Here is a 13,524-nt window from a genome sequence, read left to right on the forward strand (position 1 = left end):
GTCATTGTTAAAATTCTTTCACCTTTGTTGAATTTTGAAAAAAAAATGTCATAAACAGTTGTACAATTTTTTAAAGCTAAAAAGAAAAAAATTACACCATTCACCAAATCTCAGATTTTAATGTTTCTTAAAGCAGGAATTATCTGTATTATATTTTATATAAAACCCCAATATCTGTATTACTATATAAACTAGAGTTTAAATAAATTATATTGAAATAAAATCTTATTAATAAAATCTTATTAATTAAAATTAATGGTAGCAATATTGATAGATGATTATCTAAATTTTTGAAACTGTAAAGAACATGTACACTGTATAAATGAGAGAATGAAGCTAACTCATCATTAATTGCCTTGTTTCCTACAGAGTATAACCTATAAAGCCAGCATGAAAAATAGCTCACATTAATAACAACTGACAATAGTGATGCTGTTTGTTTCCTCAGGAGGATATTGTCTTCATGGATGATGGTTAAGAACCAAGTATTATCAGTTTAGAATAGATGTAAGCCTTAAGCAAACTTCCTCCTTGGCTATATTTATAAAAGAGAACTTATTACATTTAAGAAATGTGAGCCCAGCTAGTGTGGCCCAGTGACTGAGCATCAATCTATGAACCAAGAGGTCATAGTTCGATTCCCAGTCCAGACACATGCCTGGATTGTGGGCTCGATCCCCAGGGGGGCGTGTAGGAGGCAGCTGATCAATGATTCTCTCTCATCATTGATGTTTCTATCTCTCTCTCCCTCTCCTTTCCTCTCTGAAATCAATAAAAAAATATTTTTTAAAAGAAATGTGAACTCTGAAAAAGTAGAAAGGGTTAAATAATAATGAACAGTGAGTACAATGAATATGAGCAATCTTGTTCTATTCCAAATTAATTTGAAATTATTTTATTTGATTATTCCATTGCAAAATCAGAATATCTTCCTATTTATAATTTAGATGGAACACAATTCCTCACTTCATAATTTTCCCCCAACACTTTATACTGAAAAAATGTAAATGTTTTTGAAATTTTCTAAAAAAGCAAGTTTCTAGACTGCTCTTAATTTCCTTGTTAAAATCTAACCTAACTACTGCCCTTGAACTTCTACTTTCCAAATGTTTAGAGTTAGCACCATACTCTAGAAAATTAGACTATCAAGGCAAACATCTTAAGTCAAAGCCACAGACCAACTGCTACAGAAATGTGTGCCGGTGGCCACTGAAGAGACAGAAGGGGCATATGTATTTCCAAGCACGTGGTAGTGAATAATTGGCATGTGCCTCACCAATACAGTTCTCTGCAAATACCTTAAACCAGTGCATCTCCTGAAAGGTTAACTGAAACAGAGTTTCTAATTCAGTAGGTCTAGGGTGGGCTGGTTTGAGGACCACACTTTGAGAGCCATTATATTAGAGGCAGGGGAAAGGAGGAGATGACAGAGAGAGAATATTTGTCAAGCTCCTATGATAGCTATGGTGTGTGTATTAAAATTATCTCATTTAATCCTCATAGCAATTCTGAGGCAGGTATTATCCTCATTTCCTATTAAGCAGTTCAGTAATTTATCCTAAGTTCCCACAACTAGCAAACATAGGAGTTTTAATTTTTTTTTTAATATATTTTATTGATTTCTTACAGAGAGGAAGAGAGAGGGATAGAGAGTTAGAAACATCAATGAGAGAGAAACATTGATCAGCTGCCTCCTGCACACCCCCTACTGGGGATGTGCCCGCAACCAATGTACATGCCCTTGACTGGAATCGAACCTGGGACCCTTCAGTCCGCAGACCGACGCTCTATCCACTGAGCCAAACCAGCCAGGGCCAAACATAGGAGTTTTAAACCAAGGTCTCATTGAGACACAACCTTTGCTTGCTTTCTCACTATTTCAGAATGATTTCCATGTTACCAGAACTAAAGCATGACAAAATACTGGAATCTTTCAACTTGAAAATGCTACTTTTTTTTTCCTTCTGAAGGCTATCAACACCATAAACCATAAAGTTTTTCAAAGACTAGACACCATTCCAAAATAAAACAGTCTGTGTTGAACACACTACCTAGGAAAAGCAGATTCTACAGCTATAAAATACTCTTTTCCAGTTGCAGTAACAATCTGTGTGCTTTAGAGTCAGCCATTCAGTAATTACCCTCAGCACACAAGACTCCTTGAAAACAACTTTCAGAGTGAGGTCCTCTTGTGAACACCAGTAACTTCCACACCCATGATGCATGTAGGGGGTGGGAGAATACCAGTCTTTAGACCAGGAGGTCTTGGCTTGAACCTTGACTTCAGTTTCAACATCTGAATATATGTAAGTACACTGGGAGTTTCCCGGTGTGGACAGCTGACCTCTTAATCTCTCAGCCCTTGGTTTTATAAGTAACCTGCCAGAAGTCACACAGTTGAAAGTTCAAAGCACACTGCTCAGTCCCTTCTTGGGGCTATAATTACCAGTATTCAGGTAACATACTCTCTGGTCTCTGGAAAAACCCTTGGATTTTTTAATCAGTTGTTCCTTACATCTTCTTTGTATTGACTAAATGTTTATGCAATTAAAAAACAGTTGTCAACCCTGGCCAGTATGGCTCAGTTGGTTGAGCATCATTCAAAGCAGTGAAAGGTCGCTGGTTCAATTCCTGATCAGGGCCCATGCCCAGGTTACAGGCTCAATTGATGTTTCTCTCTCACATAGATAATCTCTCTCTCTCTCAAAATCAATAAATAAATATATTTTAAAAAATGAAGAGTTGTCAGTTTGTATTACTAGTATATAGGCTATTTTCAAGCTTTAGAAACTACAGGTAGGATTATAAGAACCTAATATGAGGTTCATCCATTGTTCATGCTAACAAATGAAATATAGGGAACACACACTATTTATCATGCAGTACATTATGTATTTTCACAGAGGTTGTTCTTATTTCATCCAAACAACCCTATGATCCAGGAATTAAGAGTATGAATCTTGGCAAGTAACTTAATTCTGAATTGGCTTTTTTGTCTGTAAACTGGAGGGTAAGAGTAAAAGAAAAAATAAGTAGTACTTTTGCATAATACACATTACATAGTAGGTACTCAAATGCCTTACTTGTCCTTCCATTTTTTTTAGTAGATGAACAAATTGAGGATCAAAGAAATTCAATAAAAACCCTGCATTCATGTGTCTAATAACTCACAAATACTTTCCAGAAGTGTCCAACCAAAAGCACCTCCTTATTGGGGATGGGAAATGATGTAAAACCATTGAGGCTTTTAGTTAACACAGATCTATTTATTTCCACGGAAATGAGGCACTGATTCTGTCCAGCCTGATTCCAAGAGGTGTTGTGCATATCTGAATTCCACAACATAACCAATCCTTGATTAACTTGATATTCAAAAAATGGGGTTTTGGAGTTAACTGAATTTTCTAGTCAGCTCACAACCTTTCAGGCTTCCACTTACCTAAATGTTTTTAAGTTCCTTTTCCTATCTGTCATTGAACATAAACTTTGTGACAACACATGTCACACAGCCTTAGGACCACCATTATGAGCATTATTTTTCATTCATTCACTCTCCTATGTGTGATATACTTTTCTAGATGGGGCCCGTTTTTCTAACTTGACAGTACTGTGAATACCAAGGTGTAAAACCAGCTGAAACTATGCTGGCACTGCACGGAGTATATACTGAGTTAGATATAGGTTCATGAGATGAGTTTATTTTGCTACAATTTGCTTCCTCCTTAAAAGAGGAAGTCTGGATTAAGCAATGAGATATGTTCTATTCACATATCAGATTAGAGAAGATGAAAAATTTGCAATTACCCAGAGTGTCCAAGAAGGGGGCTTTCCTACACTGTCGGTGAGGATGCTAACCTGCCACAACAGTGTGGGAGGGCAAACTGGCAACACATATTGTTTTAAAATGCACCTACCTTTTGATTAAACAATTCCACTTCTAGAAATATATCCTAGAGAGATATATTTTCACATTTATATAAGTATAAACATTTTCATCTATAACAGCAAAAACTGGAAACAACCTTGAAGTCCATTTTATTAGGAGGGGCCTAGTTACATAAATGTTGATACAGCCGTACCATAGAATGCTATACAACACTGAAAAGAGAAGGTAGGGAAAGTAGGTCTGTATATGCTTACATAGAAACATGTCCACAATACACTAAGTTTGTAAAACTCAAGTTAAAAAATGGTCTCTATACATAAAGATCTCATTTCTCTCTTAAGTGTTGTGTATGAATACATATCCATCCATATGTTTGTATGTTTATTTATACACAAAGAGTCTGGAAGGGGGTACAGGTGAACTGTTTATATCATCAATCATTTGGAGATTTTTGTTTTATTTTATTTTGTTTTAAAACCAGCATGTATTACAATTATAATTTAAAAAAATAGTCTTTAAAAGGAAGACAGCAAGGAAAAAAGGGATAGGAGGAAGGAAAACAAGTGGGTTTCCCTATACTTCTAATTGAATTCTCTACTCTCATCAGTGAACATGATATTGGTCACCAAATACTTTGTAGTGAGCTACAGTGTCGGTCCAGGTTGGTGGTTAAAGGGAAGAGAGGACTGAGCCATGTAGCCTTTCCTTCCGATGCTTCTGCTGGGAACCTTCATTTGCATATTGTCTTCCTTTTTTTGCCGAGATTAACAGAGGAACTAAAACCCTATGCATCCCACCCTTAAATTACTACACACTTTATAGAAGTAGCTGAAGTTAACTAGAATAGCTATCTGGTTGTGGCACGGCTGTCCCTGACTGTCCCAAGTACTCTTGGAAACTGGCAATTAGGTGAATGATTTGCTTGGGATGGCTGAGTGGGCCTCAGAACATGAACACACAAGGCCAGAAATTGTTACATTAGTAAAAGAGTAACTACCTAGGTCCACTACATTATCTTTAAAATAAGGATATTCTTTAAAGACTGGTTTGGGTCATTATATGGATGAAATGAGTTAAAACACTTAGAATAATACCTCCCACCAAATAAGGTGAATAAATGCTTGTTGCTATTATTTATGACAACAATGATTAGTGATGCCTAACTGTTTTCCTGGGCTTTTCCCAAATAAAATGACTTGATGTCAAAACAAGTAGAATGTAAGGCAATACAGATATTTGTATAAAATCTATTTAATTAGATTTTAAATGCTAATACTTTCAGAGAAGCGATCACTTTACGCCAGGGTAGCCAATGCCACCTGGGTAAGAACGATGTTTGACTTGTTCACCAATAACCCCCTCCCAATTAGTATTCTGCCTGTCAAAATAAGTTCTTGATGAATAATGAATGGTGGCTTGCCTTGACCAGGCAATGAGACATCATCAGGAATTGAGTAGGTGGAATAAAAAGGAAAGAAAACAGGAGCTTTCTAGGAAGAAGGAAAGAAATGGAGGTCTGAGATGCCTCATATAAGAAGTAGCAGAAGATGACCTGGTTAGACAGACAATTCATAGAGGAACTTGAATGCCAGCACTAAGGAATATGATTCAAACAGGAACACATGAATCTTTAATAATAGTAGTGGCATTTTGACAAAAAATATTTTAAGAAATCTGACGTTAGTATCTAAATGGGAAGGAATGAGAAATTGGAGACATGAAAATAATTTAAATACTACAGATCTCAAGATTGCAATCTACCATAACAAATATAGTATATGATGATGAGGGTACTGTTCTTAGAGCTCTCATCACCCCCCTTCCTTCATCCTACTCCAGTTTTCCCCATTTTCAGATCATTCTCCACCCTATGCCAAAGCCATGCTCCTACCCCACTCCCAAATAAAGCCTTCCAGTGGCTCCATAATACTATTTAACATGGCATACAAGACCCTCCATCTAGTCTCTGCCTGACTCTTCAGCCTCATGCCCAAGCACACCCATACTTGCACCAATATGTTCCAGGGATGTCCTCAGTGGGCCTTGGTTACGTGCCTTCACATGTGGCTACCCTTCCTCCCTGTTGCCCTCTTCCTATACATAGCCCACCAACGCCACCATCAAGCAATCTCTATTCATCTTTTGGCCTCAGCCCCTCAGGAAATTTTCCCTGACCTCCTTGAGTCTAATTTAGGTGGGTTCCCACATGCTCCCACAGCACCCACTGCCTCCTCCATCAGAGGGTCTGCTTCCCACATGAGAGCCAGTCTGACTCTATGTTATACACACATAGCACAGTGGCTGGTACATAGTGGTACCAACTGGAAGAGCAAAATCACGACTAAGATGAGAATAGACTTAGAGGGAATTGGAATAAAAGTGCAACTTCAAAAGAATAAGTAGCTAAACCTTGGCGATTCAGTGGATGTAAGGGGAAGTTCTCTCATTGTATGCCCACTTTCCTGCTCTCTGGCTGTGGCCTGCATGCTTGGCCAGCCTATGGCATTCTGATTCATGGTTTCAAGAATTAAAAGTAAGGTATGCTTCCAAAAGAAAAGTCTTCACAATACACAAACACAGTTTACCAACATACCATCTTTTTATAACCTTCTTTGAAAAAAATAAAGTCTTGTTCCTTATTATAGAATCATACCCCTTAGCCTGATACTGAATGCTTTTCTAAGAGAATAGAGAAAAGCCTGAAGTACTTGTTCGACCTATAATCAAAGTCAAGAATGTCGTGCAAATGAATCTCGTTCCAAAAGAATTGTGTCAACAGAAGGGGTGAAGGGGAGAGGAATCAAGTTCTGTTTATTAATATTCCCACACTGGATGGAGCACTGTGGGAGAATTTTTAATAGTAACCTTCTCCTTGCCCTCTAACATAAGATAATCTCAGTTCAAACAATACAGAGCTAATGGGTAGAAAAAAATAGATTTCAACCAATTTTGTTCTAGAGACCAGAAGTAGTACTAATGGGTAGAACTTATAAAGAAATGTTTCAAATGAATGTAGAAGAAAAGATAGCTTAGAATTAGAGTTTCTAATAACTGAATAGCCAGTGTTATGGTATGTCCCAATCCTGGAAGTTTTCAAGCAAAATCTAGATTATTGCACAACTAGTAGAGTGACACATGCTAGCTGTATTCTAGGCACTAAGTGCTGTATATAGATTATCTACTGCAATCTTCTCCATAACCTTATGGAATGATTTATTATCCTTATATTACGTAGAAGAAAATGAAAACTTAGACTACCTGAAGACATTAACAGCTACCACGTTCTGGTCCAACCCACTATCATCTCTGGCCTGAATTACTATATTTACCTTCTAACCAGTCTCCTTGCTTTCATGCTTTTCCCCTTAGTTCATTGGCTATGCATCAGACAGGGTGTTGTGATGGTTTAATTTTAGATGTCACCTTGACCAAGGCACAGGGCACCCAGATATTTGGTTTCACATTATATCTAGTTATGTCTGTGAGGATGTTTCCAGATGAGATTAGCACTTGAATCAACAGGCTGAGTAAAGCAGATTTCTCCCACCCCTCCCCATGTAAGTGGGCCTCACCCAATCAGTTGAGGATATGAATAGAACAAAAAGGCAGAGGAAGGGAGAAGAGAATTCACTCTCTCTGCCTGACTCAATGCATGAGCTGGGACACCGGTCTTCTCCTGCCATCAGACTGGAATTTACACCCGTGGTTCTCATCCTCAGGCCTTAGGACTCAGACTGGAACTATACCATGAGTTCTCCAGAGTCTCCACTTGCAGACGGCAGACTGTGAGCCCTCACCTCCATAACTGTGACCCAACTCCTTTGTGTATATCTCTGTTGGAAATACATATCCTATTGAATCTGTTTCTCTGCAGAATCCATACTAATACAGTGATCCACTAAAAGCAATGTGAGGTCATGTCACTCTGTGGGTCAAAACTCTCCAACGGCTTCTGTTCTCACATCAAACTAAAGCCCGAATCCTTGCCATAGCCCACAAGGTCCTACACTCCAACACCACTACCTCTCTGATTTCATCTCCTACTGCTAACCATGTCCCTGACATACCCACACCCCTTACACACACACTCATTCACACTGGCCTCTTTGCTGTATCTGAACACTGAGCACACTCTCAGCTTAGGACCACCTATTGCTCCCCCCTGCCTAAAACTCTCTGCTCCCAGATATCTATACAGCTTACTCTCCATGTCTTTCAGGTCTCTGCTTAAATAATACCTTATCAGTGAGACATCCCTGACCATCTAACATAAAGTGGAAACCCCCTCTCCTATAGCACTCTTTATGCCCCTCCCTCGTTTTGTTTTTCTTTAGAGCACACGTTGTCTGACTTCTATATTTACTTGTTAATATCTGTGCCTTGCACCAAAATTTGAACTATCTAAAAACCAGGCCTTGATCTAATTGTTCACCACTATATCTTAAGCATTAGAACTATACACTGCCTGATAAATATTTGTTGACTAAATGAAGCCAGGCAACCAGATTTGAGACCCATTCTCTTAAATGCCAAACCATACTGGCATCCAGAAAAATGCCTTCTTTCATTAGGAGGGTGGGGAGACTAGAAGAGTTAAGGCCCCTTCCAAATCTAGGGCTGTGATGCAATGACAAAGTCACTGGCCTTAAGAGCATGGTTTTCTTTTGCTGCTCTTTCCTCTCTTACCACATTTTACCACTTTCCTTGAATAAGTGGTGAGCATTAGGCATGGGTGAGATCATAGGTCCAGGAAGCCAGCTCCTCCTTGAGTCATCTCTAATCCACTTCTCATGCTGTTATAACATGCTCCTATTTCTCAATGCTATCTGACCTGCAGCAGCTCAATCATCAATAAAAAAAATATAGTGTCTAAATTTGTATTTTAAACCAGTGACTCAACTAATAAACAAAAGCTATTATAGCATTATATTAAAACTTTTAACAAGTATGATCATTGGTTAATAAAAGTATATAGGTTTCAGGGGTACAATTCAATAATACATCATCTGTATATTGTATTGTATTGTGTGCTTACCACCTCAAGTGAATAAATTTAATTTAAAAAAAAACAAGTATGATGAGTGATTATAGTGAAGTCATTTACACATAAACCAAGAGAAAGAAGTTCACTGACTCAAGGTTAAACACCCAAGAACAGCACAAGGGTATTATTACCAGAAACCAACAGAATAAGAGAGGGCTTTAAACTGGCAGAATTTACTTCTGTCCACTTAATGATACTAGAAGACATGGGAATGAAGACAGCTGGAGAACGTTAAAGCTTCAGGCAAGATTGGCAGGTCACATGACAGAAGAGGAGACAAAAACTTGTTCTGTGACATTGTGAGAGTAAAATGCTTCATTGTTTCCTGCAGTTACAGGGAGTTATCAATAAAAAAAAAACATACACACAATGATACTAGAATAAACATATCAAGCCAACAAGTAATTATATTATTATATTTTTATTGGGGGTAAACAGCTCTTAAATAAATGGTAGCATGAGACACTTCCATCCAAATCTTTTACATTCATCGGAAATGTGCTCATCCATTCATTTTCAAAGTTATATTTTTCTCCTGTAAATCTTGTTTCAAGATCTTCAATTAAAATACACAACCATTAGTCTCTCTTTGGACAAATCCAACAGAGAAATTTCTCTCTAACTTAATTGCTAGCCTGTAGGTATTTCAGAATAGTAGTAAGGTTGAAATCACCTATATAACTTCCTTTTTATAAAAGTCTAACGAGGAAGCCAGACAAGTTTTTGTAGGATTTTCTCTAAAACATTTTGAGCCCAGTTGGTGTGGCTCAGTGGTTGAGCATTGACCTATGAACTAGGATGTCATGGTTCAATTCCCAGTCAGGGCACATGACCGTGTTACCGGTTCCATCCCCAGTAGGGGGTGTGCAAGAAGCAGCTGGTCAATGATTCTCTCTTGTCATTGATGTTTCTATCTCTCCCTTTCCCTTCCTCACTGAAATCAATAAAGATATATTTAAAAAAAAAACATTTTTAAAAACAGCACAGTCTAGTATCCTGATAGAACATAGGAAAGAAAATAATAACAAAGCCATTTACTAGGGGCCTGGCACTGTGCTAGTTGCTTTACTGGAATTCTTATTTGATCCCTCCTACAACACTCTGAGATAAGTATTATCATCGCCTCCCTCCCTCCATCCTACAGGTGATAAAACTGAGGTTCAGAAAAGCCAGAGATTTTACCTAAAGTCACACACCATTAAATGACCAAGCCTGAACTTGAGCCTGGGTCTTCCTAGCTCGGTATCTGCACTCTTAATCACCAGGCTACACTGGGAGAGAAGATGGAGGGCGAAACAGAAAAGTGGCATTCTTTCTCCTAAAACAGATCAGAATCCAGAAATGAACCATTACAGATTCTCTGCTTCACTTGAAAGTTACCAACCATGTCGGTGCACAGGTATGCACATGGACACACAAATATGTACATGCACGTGCACACACATGTGCACACACACGTGTGTGCACGCACATGCACATACTGCTAATCTTCCCAAACTGAAATGTCTCCCAGGCCATACGTGGGCTTTGCTTAAAGGTCACCCAACAGGCCCAAAGGAAAAGAAGGGCTTAGTCTGAAAACTTTTATATTTCCTCTCACTTTTTTAGACATTGGAAAATCCATTTGGCTCAGAGAAATGAATAGTAAAAGGAGTTCTAACTACTTCGAGCCAACAAAACGTAATGGAAAAAAGGCGAGAATATGGCTGGACTTTATTTTCTTTTTGCTCAGCACATCCTGTCTCTAATCTGAAAGGTAAATAGGCCATGCCCAACATACCAACTCTTTTCAGGTGAAATTATCTAGGTTATAAAAACAAGCAACAACTGTGTTTTCATTATTCTTTAATTCATGGCTGACAAAAATAGCTTCCAAAATAAATCAACGGGGCAAATATTGCTCACAAGGGAGCAAACCCACAAATTTGCCCTCCTTTGATAATTGACTTTTGTGAATTTTTCTTCTTTCACTTGAATTATAATTGTGTGATGTTACCTGAAAAAGTGTGTTGCAGATGCCAGAAGAGGAATTTTTTGAATTTTCATATTTGGGTTATTTAAATCCACAGGGGTGAGAAAGAGAGAGTGTATGTGTTGTGTGTGTGTGAGGGAGAGAGAGAGAGAGAGATGTTTTGCATATCATTAGTTAGTACACTAACATACCTCAGAAATTACAAAAACCTTCCATCAGAAACAAGTGATTTTGCAACACCTCTCTCCATAACTCCCAAATATCAATTTCTTTGGCTCCATAATACACCTATGCCCGGTAACGTCAGTCATGCTAGTGAGAGCTACGCCCATTTTTGTCCTGTAAATTCAGCTTCCCGCGTTTTATACTACACTTTCTTCTGTATATTAAAGCTGAGCAAACAGTTTAACAAAAACCATCTTCACAAATAGAACATGGTAAGTTTCCTTTAAAAAGAAACTCGATATATTGATGGATTACTTAAATGTTTGTCAGATTCCTTTCTCTAGATGTCATTTAAATCAAGAATAATTTAAAGCAGCATTCTTCAGAGCTCTAGTGGTAGGGAAGTTAATAGGTATTCCACTGAAAAAGGTGGTATGATCAAATGGAAATGCTCTGAAAGAAGTTAAACAGGGTCCCCTTGCTTTCCTCTTAACCACAAGATTTCAGAGCCTCTAAAATGCAAATATACAGTAGGTCCCTCCAAGGGAGGTGTAGAGCACATACCATTTTCCAAGTTAATTTGAATATGAAACACTTTCTTCAAGAAGCACCTCAGTTTCACAGAGCTGGAGGTCCATGGAACACTCGGGTTAGGGATGCCTGTTTAAAGGCCAGATCTCCCTAAAGAAAGGGAATGAGCTGACTGGCATCCAGTGGTCAAGTCAGACACTCCACATCTGTCCATTCTGCACTCCCACAGCACACTGATCTTGGAAACAGAAAGAATTTAACCTCACAACAAATGTCCAGGGATACATCTTAGGGAAAACAGGACTAGCATAGAATATATAAAGAGCTTGATTAAATCTATGAAAATATATAAGTATAATACCATATCTAGCAGGAGGACCATTACATTCAGACATTTCCCTGATGAGGGGGATAGAGGGCCTCTCTTAGCAAAACCTTTTTATTTTATTTTTTTAAATATATTTTATTGATTTTTCACAGAGAGAAAGGGAGAGGGATAGAGAGCTAGAAACATCGATGAGAGAGATACATCGACCAGCTGCCTCCTGCACACCCCCCACCGGGGATGTGCCCACAACCAATGTACATGCCCTTGACCGGAATCGAACCTGGGACCTTTCAGTCCGCAGACCGACGCTCTATCCACTGAGCCAAACCAGTTTCGGCCAAAACCTTTTTAAATACATGGTCTTTCTTAGCCAGTATTTGGGAAATGTCATCCAATCATGTTTAAAGTTGGGAATTAGTAGTATATGGCATAAGAAAAAAGTCACAAATTTCTTTTCAGCCCTGAAAATACAAAACACACTTGATAGCTTTAACTTGAGTGCAAATTAATATCTGGGAGGATTAGACACATTTTAAAATATTTTTTAAAAAAGAAAAAGAAAAGCTCCAACAATAAAAAGTTGGAGTTAGTATTTCAGGTGGGTTTGGCATCAATTGCAAATTTACAGACTCTAATGTAGTCAAACACATGCAGCTTACTATTTCGGCAGATCATAGGAAATGGGGTATCAGGAAGCCAGGCAGGGTTAATGTTTATAGGTACAAGAAGTTCCAAAGTTGGAGGGATACCAAAAATACCAAGCCACTGACTTTCTGCGTTTGAGCACTCCCCAACAATAAGGAAGTATGAACCTAGATGACATAATCTAATTGTACCAACTCCTACCTCTGAGTTGCTGAAGGAGAAATGGGAAGTGGTTGTGCCGTTCTTAACTGGGAACTAAGGCCTACTGACACAGTATGTCAGTGTCAGCTTCTGGTGAACATGACATAACAACCTTTGCTTGTTTATGCTTTACCCCATGTTGCTATACAATCTCAAATTCCGCACTAGTACATCTCACAGCAAAAACTGGATTCCATATCCTGCTCTTAAACATCAGTAGTATTTGGTCAAAATTTTCCATCCTGCCTTGAACCAAATGTTGCTTCTGACTCATTTGTTTCAAGGATTAGCAAGGGTCTGAAACATATGTGAAAAAGTCAGAGAAACAATCATTCTGAGGCACAGCATTCAGAAACAAAGCAAGACCAAAGGAAACTAAATCTGCCCTGAGATGACAAGGTCGTTTCCTCACTTCCTATAAAGCAATGCTCATTGACAAGCTCAGAGAGAACCAGCACAAACATCACTTAGTCAGGCCTTCTCCTGCCCCTACCTGAACCGTAACATCCCCTCACCCCGCACTCCTCACCTCTTGCTCAAATTTTTTTCTAAGTCCTTATCACCCAATACTGTAACTTACCTATTCATTATGTTTATTGTTTATTGTACATCTTGCTTTGATAAGAGCAAGGATCAATGCCAGGTTTTGTTTCTTTAACTGATAAATCCTGGTGCCTAGAAGACTTCCTGGCATCCAGGATGCTGCTCACTAAATTTCTGTTGAATGAATGAACAAACAATACCATTCTTAG

The 13,524-nt window shown here is 38.4% G+C and overlaps 1 protein-coding gene across 4 annotated transcripts in view; it reads right to left on the bottom strand.

The window, feature by feature from the left end:
* RNF144B (ring finger protein 144B) overlaps positions 1-13,524 on the bottom strand; it is a 128,639-nt gene that overhangs the window by 46,639 nt on the left and 68,476 nt on the right. Inside the window, exon 2 of one of the 4 annotated variants that reach the window (XM_028152344.2) lies at positions 11,632-11,831. The exons of 2 other annotated variants lie outside the window; for them this stretch is intronic. In XM_028152344.2, the coding sequence (XP_028008145.2) occupies positions 11,632-11,634 (3 nt within the window). In that variant the 5' untranslated portion in view covers positions 11,635-11,831. Of the gene's footprint in view, positions 1-11,631; positions 11,837-13,524 lie in introns of all 4 variants that reach the window. One more of the 4 variants, XM_028152345.2, reaches the window with a different exon arrangement.

Source organism: Eptesicus fuscus, chromosome 9 (assembly GCF_027574615.1).
Source record: "Eptesicus fuscus isolate TK198812 chromosome 9, DD_ASM_mEF_20220401, whole genome shotgun sequence".
Classification (NCBI taxonomy): domain Eukaryota; kingdom Metazoa; phylum Chordata; class Mammalia; order Chiroptera; family Vespertilionidae; genus Eptesicus; species Eptesicus fuscus.